Genomic DNA, 14519 nt, shown 5'->3' with positions numbered 1-14519 from the left:
TAGTAATATTAAAAAAAAAACTTTTTTGCTATTTTAAAATTTAAATTCATAAACTTTTTTGTCAACACTCGGTTAAATTATACAAAGTTTTTACTTTATCTAAATCATTTCTTAGCTAAATAAACGCATAGACCTTACAAAAATTACTATAAAATGCACAAAACAAAAGAATTGTTCGCACACCTTGGGGAATACTTTCTAATTAGTTGACCTGCACCTCAGCGGCGTGTTCCTAAACTCTCCTAAGAACACAAGCAATCCGTTGTCATAAAATTTAATGACCGTCATTTTAATGTGTCTCATTAATGAATCAGCCGCCACAAAATTCGAAAGCAAAGTTGTCTTTTAGCGGATGTCACAATAAAATCAGAATACACAAACAAAGTCAAACGGCGCATTGCTAATATTTTCATTTGAATTGCCAGTGCTAATGATGTAATAATTTTCATGATACTGAAATGGATGTTGCTGATTAAAATACAGGGTGTGCTCTAACTATAGAGTATAGAGATTATTTTCATGTATCTCTCTCGCGAGTTTAACACCGCTCAGCTGAGCTCGCATGACAAATCACTCGAATAATACGACACTGCGCCGAAGGGACTTGATTTTCGCGCCTAAATTCATTTTCATAATTCATAATTTGCGGCGGAGAATCGGAAAGCTAAGCAAATAGTCAAATCAGTTAAAAGCTAACAAGGTGTTGATGGGCTGTGGGCTTGCGAGGGGTGCTGAAATGTGACATTTGTTACCGTGCTAGAAGAAAATGGAATAAACAGCTAAAAGTGAATGGCAATGACACTCACCAGCGCGGACGCCGAACGACAGCCGGTGAGTGAAAGACAAATCGTAATATTTTCCACGCAAAATTTCTATGTAAACATTACTGTACCGTTGTTAGCGCACCATCTAATTTGCATACACGTTTATACTTTTGTGTTTAGTCTCACATTTCACTTCTCGGCGGAAATATTATTTGCTTTACTCGAGGATTTGACTTTAAATCGCCTGACATTACTCAGCACGGCTCATATTCCGCTTTATGTAGACTTTATGCGTGTATCGGTGTGTGTTGTAAACGTGAGTAAACATAACGGTGCTGTAATGCGACGGTGTGACCTAAGCACATTTTTCATATTTCAGATTTTCGAGATTTTGGCTTTTAATTTTAATTAGCGCTGATTAATGCGTACGCCTTAGTTTTGTTTAACTTTGGAGGTTATCTTTGAATATTTCTTAAGAAGGAGTTAAGGTTACTTGTGATAGTATTTTCATTAAGAAAGCGAGTGTAATGAATGCTGTTAACTAGCAACAGCGCACTCAATATTTAACATTACTGTTTTTAATGAAAATAATATAATTCAGCGTTGATATAATTTAGATTTTTAATTTACGCAGTCAACCTGCTCCGAAGAAGGGTTAAACACTGTCCTATCGTCCAAAGTTGTGATGGCTACTTCTTTCTGACACTCGACAAGTATAATCTACATCGACTACTTGAAGAAAGGCAAATCGGTAGAGCTCCACCGATCCAGTTGCCGATTCGACGTCCACTTGGGTTAAGAAGAAAGTACTCTTCCACTATGACAACGCTAAATCGCGCGAACTAAGCTAGTCCATCGCCGCTGCTGCTCAATCCACCGTACTCTTCAGATTTGGCTACAACTTTGATCTTAGGAAAGCATTTTTGCCACTTTCCATTTTCTTTCGTAGACAGAGAACTTATTGGACAGTCCAGTTTTGTATCAGGAATACTCAAAAGTTAGTATTGAAAAAATTTGCCCTAGTGCCGTATATATGCCATATACCATTTGAAAGTAAAGACTTTCAAGAATATAAAGCATAGTGACTTTTTAAAAAAAAAATGATATTTTGACTAGAAATTATTTTGATTGAAAATTAGGGGTTTTTCGATATTAAATCAATATATGTAAGGAAAAAAAAATGTTTGAAATTAAAAAAAAATACAGTATGTTTGGGACATAAGAAGATAAGTTTCGACCAAATTTCGTGAAAGCAAAAAAAATTTTTGTCCAAGATAAAAAAAAACCCAAAAAGTTGGTCATTGGAATTTTTCACATAAATATTGAGGTTATGTGAAAAAAGTCTATTTACAAAAAATTTTCCTTTTTATTACCTACAATTTTGCCTTATAACTTTTTTCTTTAGAACTATAATTTAGCTGGAAATCGAGATCATTCTTCACCCTTTAAAATTTAGCCGCGCTCCTCCTCTCCCCTTCCTTTTACCGAACTTAGATCGCTCGTAAATAAATTTTCCCTTAATATTGGTCTACCATATTAGGCCTACAATACATATATACAAACTTCAGTCACTTTCGGATAATCAGTTTATGAGATATAACTGTTTGAGCGATGCAAGTTTAGGTATTTTGAAGAAAGTAATAAAGAGGTCAAAATGGTTTGCTAAATTCCATTCAACACATAGTTCATATTAGCATTTAAGGTGACCAAGTGAATGTCCAAAGTAGTTGTAACAGAATAAAGCTTCACAAAAAACAACAAAATTATTTTTATGTGGCAGTTTCGTATCAAATACCAAAGAAAACGACATCAAAGTTGACTTCGAATTGCTTTTGCATCCACTTTGTTTCCGGATCTAATCCAGATCGACTTTTTGTAGTCTTCAAGTTTCAAACGACTGTGCTATTAAGAGCATTCAAGGCTATATTCTAGGAAAATGGAATCAAAAAAATGGTTTTTAGTGTAAAAAAAATAATGATAACATTTTTAAAATAAATTGTGGCTACCGAGCCAGTTTTCGGGATTACCTTACTCTAATGAACTTCTACGGGTGCCGATAATTCTAGAAACTCGTCCTATACAATTTGCTAGAAAATTACATAAGAGGTTAGTTTTAAAACAATTTTTATTAAAATGGCTTACTTGTAAAAATTGTTGAATTTTCAATTGAAAAATGTGAGTACATTTTTATTAAAAATTGCAATAATAGCAGAAAATTGTACGATAATATTATTGTGTGGCTGCAGTCAAAATTTCAAATGTGCATTATCTATCATTAGCCTCCGAGCATCATTGTCACTCGATTTGATAGTTGCAGTACAACAGCGTTTTGGACAGGGAAACAGCTTTCCACTATTTCATCAAATTAATGTTGTCTTTAGGACCCCAAAGTGTATACCAAAAAAGTGAGGCTTGGGTTATTTTAATGTAAGACTAGCTATACCCATAAGGCAAAAAAATTATCCACTAGATGGCGCTAAGTTAAGTTATTAGGAAGCATTGCTTTGCAACTGCTTGACGTAAATGCGGAATATATATATAAATCCAGCAAATAACATCGTCACTATATTTTTCGCAACAGTGTAAGAAGTCTTGAATTCATTATTCTCATTACCCATTACCGAGAAATGCGTCAAAAACACATCTAACAGTCAAAGAACGATTAGCACTAGACTCGTCTTAAAACTAAACTTCCAAATGATAAAACTTTTCAGAATTCAGAAGACCAGGCTTAGTGGCATAGTAAATCAGTGGTCACAGGGTAGCCGCAGGCGAGCTACACCACACACAAGCCAAAAAGTGGCAATTAAATGAAGTTGCCGAACCGCACAGGTGTCATTTTAGACATTTTAATCTCAGCTAAGAGATTTAAAAATTAATTAAAAGCAATGAATTTTTTTCTTTTATTTCTCTTTTGAACTCAAATTTAAACTTTCAGCTCTTCTAAAATATTTCTTCCTTTTAATTTTACTTGCAGTGGCCATACTGAAGGTGGTTCATGTGCTGGAATTTCTGTTTATTTACCTGAAAACTTGGCTAATCAGCGGCTAAATATCAGCAACGTGAGTGAAATGCAAATGCTGAGCTGAGCCGACGTACCTGAAAGTGTTTGTAGTGAGGCTGATAGAAAGGTGAGCAGGCGGGCGGTGGCGGTGCAACGGTGGTGGGCACTTGCGGTTGAGTAGAGTGTTTGCAATTATGCCCCCGAGTACAACAACTTGTCAAAGTAAATACTGTCGCCTAGAGACTGTACAAGAATAATATGTAAACAAATGCCTGATAACTGTGTAGAAAGAGAATAGCAAATTGAAAATAAGATGGAGTAAACAGCTTATACTCGTATGCGCAATCACGAATTTAATTCAACCACAAACGAGACAAAAGAGACTTCAGTCAAGTGTGCAGTGGGCAGTGCAAATAAGAGGGTAGGCAAAGTATGAGCATACAATGGATATATAAACAAATCGCAGTAATAAAAACTAAAAACAGTTATACATATAGGTAAATAAATACAACAAAGTTAAACCCTCAAATAATGATTAATATTGAAGCCAAAGTATTTTCTCAAACTTCCAAGCACCGGCCATGACTTTAAGTCGGAACCACAAATTCAATTACGCACGCAATAAACAAAATACAGCTCAATGTGAGATCGATAAACAAATCGATATTAATATAATATATAAATATTTACTAATAAAGCAAATACAAATAAACCATGCAAGTTTAAAGACTGCGGTTGAGAATTGCAAAGCATTAGTTGGTCAAGTATTGAAAATTCACAAAGCAAAGCGATAGACAGTGCTGATAAACGGACTCAGACTCCTTTTTGTACTTAAAAATGCCGGACACATTGCTTCCCTGGCTTTCGATTATCAGCACAAAATCTTTGGCGAATTCGTAAATACAGAAAAATAAACTTAAATTTTTGCTTTTGCGTCACTAGACTATGTATAGACGTCATCACTAGCAAAGCTTTTAAGCCACATTGGCACTGCTGTTGCATATTTTAATTTAAAAGCTAAATGCGACAACGCATTTCTTTTGTGTGCGAAATTATATACATACTTGTAGTATAGTTAGCGCAAATCATCAGTGATATTGAAATGTAAAGCGAAAACATGCAACAACATACCCGGAACAGTGGTTTAGGCTAACATTATTTTGAGCATAATTATAATTATTTCAGTGGAATAAAATTTTTTTATTGCTCATATGTATGTATGAATAATACGTATTTAGTTAAAAAAAACCTTAATACTTCGGAAAAATATGTTTTTAACAATATTTAAAAAAAATTTAACTCTTTTAAGTTTATAAAGTTTTTTTTAACTAATTTAAAGAAAAAATGAATTTTTTTTCCTTTCTTGAATATAGTAATATCCGTATAGTAAGCTTTGTATAAATCTAGATGATATCTTTTGTTTCAAACCAAATGAGTTGATTGTTTTTAATTTATAATTTTGAACTCTACTCTAGTACTGTCATCATTAAAAAAAGTATTATTAATGTTTGTCGATATCGCACATCAAATTTTAAAACCACTTTTTTCACCATTATGAATATAAAAAAATATATATATATGTATATACATATAATAAATATCCATCTGGCTAAATATGACCAGAACGGACAAAAAAAACTATGCTTTCACGTATTTTAGTACACATCTTTTTTTATCCAATTTTCCACACATTTTTTATAAGCCTCGGCTGGGACGGCCTTCATACTTTCAGCGAATTTTAATTTTTTTTCGATTTCGACTAGTTTTTGGGTCACCATTCGCTAAATTATTGAACAATTTCGACGTCATATTCATACATTCATGTATGGTTCTCAGCTACATACATTGTCAAGCATCACTTGACGTCGTTTTTGCAAAAGATTCAAGTCGTTTGGTACGAGTCTAGCATTGATACGCTTTATCCCCAAAACATTAACCAAAAGGTGTTGAGTTGATCCATATGATCCATATGTTGACATCTTCTGGTCTCTCTTTAATGTCTTTTATTTAAATTTTAAATGGTTCTCATCCTAAATTTCGATTTTAGTGGTGCCAATCTAATCAGTGCAGTTGGAACCGATTTAATAAAAATTTTTATCTAAAATTAATTTTCGATATATTAATATTTGGATTACAAGAGTAGTTCATAAAATCTTAATCTAGTTCAGGTTTCCAAATTCCGCATCAAAAAGAGTTTTTCACAGTTGAAAATCAAGGCTTTGCTTTTTTACACTGCTCTACCATTTGTATTTTGTACTTCGAAATATTTTATACAACAATCATTTTTAAGTGTTTTTTGTTTTTTGTTATTTGTAGAATAGTATTTTTATATTGTAAAATGGTATGTGTTTATATTTTATGCTTATAAAAGCAAAATCTATGTCTGCTTTTTACTGACTTTAAATACATTCATTTAAACAATTAAAGTTTTTGAAAATGATGTATAGTTTCTATTACGATGATCCACTGTGCACGCCTTGATGCATGTCTGTGGGACGCGACGTGTCACTGTCTAGTTGTCTGGCTTTGTGAAAAACGTGTCATTTTGGGAATTTTGCGAAAACACAGACAAATGAATTTATGTATTTGCTCAATCAAACAAAGGATGCTTAAACTATATTGTTAATATAAGGAGAACATGGCGAGACGATCTTAATAAAATATTTTTATAAACCCTTATGAATGTAAAAAGTGCTTCTATGTATGCGAAAGTAAACTTATATAATGCTTTAGAGAGTATAGTCTACAAACAAAGAGTCTACAGACCTGATTAGAAGTAAAAACGGCAAGGCTGTGTATGAAAATGTGATGGAATATTGGCGAAAATGGTGTAATAAACTATTATAGTATTATGAATAATTGGTGATGAGCATGATGATTTGAAATGCGAGAAAATAATAATTGAACTGAAATAAAACAATATCAGCTGTTGCAAGCGAATTTGATAGACTCGAACCAAACAAGAGTTGGCTTCCTTAGATTTACTTAGATAACTACAAATATAATATATTATATTAAATATACACATTACATAAACATTAAAAAAAAACATATTGACACTGCAGTGTCACATCGAACTAGTTTGGGATATATGACAGATAATGACTAAAGTTCAAAAGCCATCAGACTTATAACAAGTTTTTACAATGTTCGCTCAGAGATCATAGTTACGTCGGAAATCAGTATTTTTAATAAATTTATGGCCCGAACTTAATTCAAAGAAATATTATATATAAAATTTCAAATAGTCATTTACTGATCTGTTTTAAACTAGTTTTTATATGGTATATATTCGACCGAAATCTGATAATAAGCTTCTAGCAAGATTTGATGTCTAAGCACCGATCGAATCAAAGGCTTGTATGAAAAAAATACAGTCGACGGAATGCTTGATTTTATATTTCACACTAGTTTTAAAGTAGTTCGTAACTAGTTGGTTTCACTGCAGAGCACTTACATATATATAAATTTAAGCAGGATAATTCATATCACATATCATTATTGATGTTAACAACAAACTTACAGTTAAAAGCAAACAAACTTTAAGTAAAAGAAAAGCAATTTTATAATAGCTAATAATACTAAATTGTTAACAGCTATTGTACCTACGTCTTCTTCGTCAAAATATTTAGAAACTTATTAAAACACTAATGATATTAATGCATTATAACCAATTTCACAATATTGAAATATCAAAAGCTTCATTTTAAATATACTATATATATACTTATGTATATACATGTACCTAAACGTTTATGTGATAAATACAGATGTGAAAATTTTAACCAAAATTAAGCAATGATTAACTGCATATGTATGTATCTGTGTTTACACAACTAGATAATCTTCCACAATAAAGACTTAAAATAATCAATTGCAAATTAACTTTTCTTGTTTCAGTAAATTTTCTTGCCACGGAAATCCTTCTTTGGTAAGAAAAATCTTTAGATTATAAATTATGTTATGTTATTTGCTGTTCTTAACACCACCCATTTAAGTAAAAATCTGGAAGTGAGCATTTTCGATTTAATCTAGAATTAATCAACATCGAGATGTATAAGGAATCAATTTTTTAGGTTTACAGAAAATCTTCTCTATTAATATAAACTATTTACACTTTTTAGAACTAAAATAAAAATATTTGCCCATTCAATACATTTGGCCCATTTTGGGATAACCAAGTATGGTTGCTCGGAGAAAGGGACATCGCAATCTGAAAAAAATTCTTAAAATTATTTTAATTCTGAGATTGAAGTAATAGTTTTTGTGCTTATTTGTTTTTGTTAAAAATTAGTTTTATTGCCTACGTTATCTTCTATATCAGAATCGTGAACCGATGCACATCTTAGCAGTGCGTTCAAAAATACTCCCGAGGATATTGATTTACTCTCATTCAAATTCATTTATGAGGCAATAGTTTTGCTCATTGAGTTTTTTTTACAAATGCGCTCTTCTTCTTATGGCACCAGCTCCAGCTATAAGGATTTGGATGCCTACATTTGCAATACCCAAGAAAATCCTCTAAGTCGATAGCTGATATAATATTTCTGTTTAATGCAGATTTTTCACTATATCGATTTATATTTCAGTTTTAGTTTTTACTAATAATGTCAAAATTAATATTGCTAAAATTTCTTCACTGTCATCTGACAATCTCCCTAATTAGTAAACAAATCACGCGCAGACAAACATAAATAAAGTGTTTTATTATGATACTCCAAGTAAGGCAAACGATGGCTCCAGTCAAACTTTTTAAGTGCAAATCGATCAATTTAAATATCCATTAATGCCACAATAAAATGAAGTGAATTGCATTGAAATTATTTGGCTAAACAGCTCACGATTTTTTGACAAAAATAGAAAATCATAACGATTTTGAAAGTCAATTGACATATGTTATATTTTATATATATTTTTATTCCTTTAAGCTTAATTCAAGGTTATATAATGTCTTATGTAACAAAAATAATAAAATGTTCTTAAGACAATTTCTAATGTTATTTAAGTTAATAAAGTCCACTATGTAAGTATATAATACTAATTCTTATACTTTAAGGATAATAAAAAAATCGTATGTGCTTCGCTTGAAAAACAAAAATTAGCCACCTTGCGGAAGTTTTAAGTGAAAACCACATTGAAATTAAATTCCTGGGAACATTCTACAGCAGTATATGATATATTTCGAGATCAAAGTCGATATTCGATTAAAATTAACTTAAAAAACGAATAATGGTATTTCACAACAGGCTAAAAATTTATTTGTGGAAACATTTATTTTGGGTTTCAGCGTTTTAGAGAACGGTATGCTTTTGATTTGCTTCAGACAAAGAAGATTGCTAATCTTTATGTAGCCGTTAAGTAGCTATAATATTTGCTGGGTTGAAATAATTCGTTGGACCATTTTGAACATTATAACCTCACTTCAAACACTGTTATTAATAAATTTTATTTTACTTCCAAATATAATACTTGCGAAAAAACATATTTACCCATTTATTTAAATATATATAATATTATAATTAAATCTACTATAGATCTCTATATAATAAATTCAACACACACTATGAACATTATAATTTGTCAATGACAATGAGCCTACATCACAACAGAGACCTTCTACTTGGCACTATTAACTCAGCGGCGTACGACAGCTTTGATTGATCTCACCAGTCTCATGTATGTAGGTGATGTTTAGTTGTTTAAAATATATATTTATATGTACATATTTATATATTGTACACATTTGCATAATTATGAATCGTGTGTGATGTTTTCTGAAAATATCAAAAACTGCAATGTTTTGTTGTCAATGAACTTCAGGTCAGCAAACTATACTCAAACATTCATCTATACAGACAAGCTCATATTACGCAACAACACCATAACAGCAAAAAATATAAGCTATTTAAACTTGCATGAAAACATCTATTTATATATATATACAATATATCATAAAAAATTCATTAATATCTATGCATAAGTGTTTGAAGCTAATACAATAACGAGAATAAACCAAAAAATTGACTAAGCAAAAAAGCGTCAGACAGCAAGTCACCAACGCCAGCTGCGTTACCATATATTCTATTTGCTTACTTATAACTATTTCCACTATGTTTAACAGGTTTTATTGCCGGCTTATAATCGCACAAAAATATATATGTACATATATCGTATATTTTTTAATGTTGTAGTGTATTAATTACGTTGTGAGATGTTGGCGCAACCAAATTGTCATTCCTATCAATTTATTTAGTTGAATTTTAATTTTATTTTTGTTCTTTACTTTTTATTTAATATCAATACAGGTATGTGAAAAGAGAAAAAGTGAGTGCAAACACCTGCCGCTTCTGAGTTTGAGACTAACTATTTTTTATTATTTTTTTTTTTTATATATACTAAATTTTATATAATCTTTAACCTTTTGTTTTAAGCCTTGTTATAATATGCAAATAACGCCGCCATTTTATTGAAATATAACTTGTTTTGCTCATTTTTATTCTTCTTGAAAACGTAAGTACCGTTCGTTAGCTTGGCAAATGTGATAAAGCAAAAATCTTCACACATTTTTTAAATAAAAAATATTTTTAAATATTAGATATAATAAAAAAAAAAAAAATAATCCCAAAAATAATTCAACTTTTTTGATTTGATAATCAGATAGTAATGTTTCGTTTGTTCAATGAATTTGTTCCAAAAACTGGCGGCCTTTCAAATTTATTTTCTGACTTCCTCAATTTCATAATAACTGAATTAAATATTTTTTAAAAATAGCAATGGGGTTATTTGTATATATACTATAAAAGCATACAACTATGTCGAATTCATGGATTAGTACCCTACTTTTTCACGGAAATCCTTTTTTGGTAAGAAAAATCTTTAGATTACAGATTATGTTATGTTATTTGCTGTTCTTAACACCACCCATATAAGTAAAAATCAGGAAATGAGCGTATTCGCTTTAATCTAGAATTAATCAACATCGAGATGCATACGGAAGCAATTTTTTTGTGTTTACAGAAAATCTTCTCTATTAATATAAACTACTTACAGTTCTCAGAATTAAAAAAAAAAAAATATTTGCCCATTCAATACATTTGGCCAATTTTGGGAAAACCAAGTATGGTTGCTCAGAGAAAGTGACATCGCAATCTGAAAAAAATTATTAAAATTATTTTAATTCTGAGATTGAAGTAATAGTTTTTGTGCTTATTTGTTTTTGTTAAAAATAAGTTTTATTGCCTACGTTAGCTTCTCTATCAGAATCGTGGACCGATGCACAACTTTGCACTGCGTCAAAATACTCCCGAGTAAATTTAACAGCAAAAGGTTTTGGAAAGCTTTTCCTGTTCGCAATGCGATAGAACGGCCGAAACGACTTTTTTTACATTTTAGTCAGAGAATTGAGCGGATATTCCCATTTTTGAAGGTAATACAGATTACATTTCGTTGACAAAGTTAGCGATAATATCTTGTTATTGTATAAAAATTACGAAATATTCATTTACAAAAAGCTTGCCAAATCAACTGTTCCAGATTTGGTCAGAAGGACAATGGTTTTAATGAGAGCGGCATTATGAATCGTCTTCAAAAAGCAACAAGTTAGAGAACATATCGGTGCATAATTGGTTTAAATCGGCTATTCTAACCATTGCAAATAAAACCTCAATATATTGTAAAAATAATGGATTCATTTTTACTAGAGCTTTTAATAGCTTATTTTACATTCAAAAAAATATTTATACCCCAAACAGGTTATATTAAGTTTGCCACGAAGTTTGTAACACCCAGTAGGAAATATCGAAAACCCTAAAGTATGTATAAAAATGGTCAGTATGGCGAAAGGAGTAAATTTAGCCATGTCCGTCTACCTGTATAGTAATGAATAGTCCTTTAATGTCACAGATGTCGATCTGAAACCTTTTACACGTTTTTTTCGCCCCAAAAACTTGCACATTTGTCGAAACTGCCGATATTGGACCACTATAGCATATAGATGCCATAGAAACTAAATGATCTAAATCAAGTTCTTGTATGGATAACCCTTTCATTTAAAAAATTATCTTCACAAAATTTGGCATAAATTAATATATAAAGCAACGATGCAAGTCTTTAAGAAATTGTTCAGAGCGGACCACTATAAATGTGGCTGTCATACAAACCCACGGATCAAAATTAAGTTCTTGTATGAAAAACTTTTTTATCTGTCAAGTGTACTATGACTAAGGTGCAAACGAAGTTAACGATTTCACTACCTTTTTTTTATTCGATTGTATATATAATTTTTGAATATTTTTTATTTCTCATTTTTTAAAAATTTTCAAAAAGTTTTTGCTTTTATATCAAACTATATATTGATTCTTTTGAACCGGAAAGTTAATGTTTAAAAGTGCATTAATTCAGTTTTCAAAACAATTTTTTATTATTATTTTATCTTATAAAGAGAGTTTATGTTATAATGCTCAACATTTTTGTTTTCAATATAAAGATTAGCCAAAAGCCAGCGTTTTTCATTTCAAAAACATACAAAGAGGTATTGATACTTTTATTCTATTAACAAATAATTCTAATATTAAACTCTTATATAAGGTTCTCGTTAGCGAACAATGGCAACTCGTGGTAATATATAACTCTAATGTGAATTTTGCAAGCAAACAAAGAAATTAATAAATTTCGTTGCAATTAATTATGCACTCATTAAGTTTTAAATCAAGCAAAAGAAAGCCAATCAAATTCGCAAGCGGTGCTTGAGCAAAAGCAGAAGTCATACAAAAGGCTTTTGTTTCGTTAAATATGCATTTATTATGTAAATCAGCGAGCTACAGGCATATGTTAGCTGTAAACAAGCACATAAAAGAGCAAAAAATTCATAAACAACATTAACAAATAAGCGTTATAGACAACTGCTACACAGGCTACTGCGCAGCTCCAGCAACCAGTCAACGACCAGCGGGTTTGTCGCTTAAGTCTTTCGTTTCATCTTTCACCTCAAACCGGCTCTGGCGTTTATTGGTTAGTCTTTGCTGTTGTTTTTGCCACGACTGTACAAACGATTAGCACAATTACTTAGCCTTAGGCGAAATGCGAGTGTGCGGATGAGACTTAGCGTCGCAATTAGCCGGCTAACTGACACCTTTGCGACTACACAAAAGTAGTGGTGTGGCAAAATGTTGTGCGCACGCGCAAACCTTACTCTGGGTGTTTGAACATCCTGCCGCGAGCTAATGCTAATTCACCTGTAACAATTTGCTAGTTTTACAATGTAACAAAAGCGCACAAAATCATTAACTGTATGAGTATGTTTATATGTGTGTGCGTCTGTGTGCGACGTATATTGAAGCGTTCACTGCGAATGAAAGGTTAAATGAAGCAGAAGAGCGCGTTAGTTGGCATATCCTAAGCGTGTCTTAAGCATATTTTAATAAATAAATTAGCAAAGCGCTGACTCGCTTTATTGAAATGAAAAACCGCTGCGGACCGGGCTTTCACCGAAATCGCATGAATGAGCTTGTTTCGCCGGTGAGGCGAATTAACCGACTTGTTGCAGTGTCACACAAACAATTAAAGGTGCTAAAAGCTAATTACACGTAAATGTGCTTGGGTTCGGGTGAAGTTGACATAATTTCTACTTTTGCAATTCAAAGGAATTGTTTTGTCAAAACGTCGACGGTAAACAAAAACAAGCCTATCAATAAAGTTTTATTGCCCACTCCGATTCTTTCGAAATCGTCTGTTTATTTTGATGGATTTTATAATATATATGTGCGATATACTCGATTCCGAATACTCCGAATTATAATGAAATTTTGTACAAGAAATAAACAAGTAAAAGCGAAGCTATCGAACACTTCACAGGTGCAATTATTAGAACACAAAAGAGTTCCATTGATCAGTTTGTATGCTAGCTAGGTGCTATAAAGCTCCGATCTTAGCATTATGTTTCGAAACTGTAGCATTTTCTTAGACAATAATGCATGCCGAAGTTTTCCATACAGAAACGCGCTTTTGATGGCAGCTATGTGCTATAGTGATCCGATATTGACGTTTCCAAAAATTAAGCAAGCGAAATTTCATAGCGATATCTCAAGTTCTGTGGTACTAGTTCGCGTATATAAAGACGGATAGACAGACGCACGAGTCTTAATCGACTTTGCCCGTCATGCTGATCATTCTAATATATTATTTATGATGTCTCCGATATTTCTACCTGGGTTCTGATCGTTACAAAGGTCGTGGTAAACTTAGTATATGGTACTTTGTTCAGATTGTTGAAAATAGTTATGCGATTGACATTGAAGATTCAATCAACTGCAGAGAAATTCACTATTAAAAATCTGCGTATTATATTCATCTCTACTTTTATCTGGAAAAAATATTTGTACGCTTAATATGTTATATTAATATGAAACCTCTGTTGAAAAATACTAATAATGTCGATTTTTAATTTTTAAATATCCAAAATCGTCGAGAACCGAAAGTGTGGATCATCATTGTTTATCCCCATATCAAAATGACACTGGTCTGCCAGTGATTTTGTTGCTCCAGATATAAAATCGATTCTGAATATACTTATGCTCATGATTCATGAAACTATCAATGAATATGTAAGACTTGCTCTCATCTATTTTTCAATATTTATTTATAAAAATATAAATTTTGACCATCAACAAAACACTTTTCCAAGCTTTTATTTCCCGAACATTCATAATCTTGCTAACATCGGTAGCTTCGGTAATATTCTACAAAGATAATTA

At 31.6% G+C, this 14519-nt stretch overlaps 1 protein-coding gene across 1 annotated transcript in view; it reads left to right on the top strand.

Annotated features, from left to right (window-relative positions):
• Positions 1-5015, top strand: part of Ace (Acetylcholine esterase) — a 115754-nt gene extending 110739 nt beyond the window's left edge. The window contains exon 9 of the mRNA XM_036361583.2: positions 3742-5015. Coding sequence (XP_036217476.2) covers positions 3742-3815 — 74 coding nt within the window. The 3' untranslated portion in view covers positions 3816-5015. The remainder of the gene's footprint in view (positions 1-3741) is intronic.
• Positions 5016-14519: the final 9504 nt, after the last annotated feature.

The sequence above is a fragment of the Bactrocera oleae genome, chromosome 2, assembly GCF_042242935.1.
Source record: "Bactrocera oleae isolate idBacOlea1 chromosome 2, idBacOlea1, whole genome shotgun sequence".
NCBI lineage: Eukaryota > Metazoa > Arthropoda > Insecta > Diptera > Tephritidae > Bactrocera > Bactrocera oleae.
The sequence above is the reverse complement of the archived record's forward strand: the minus strand, read 5'-3'. Positions and strand labels throughout refer to the sequence as shown.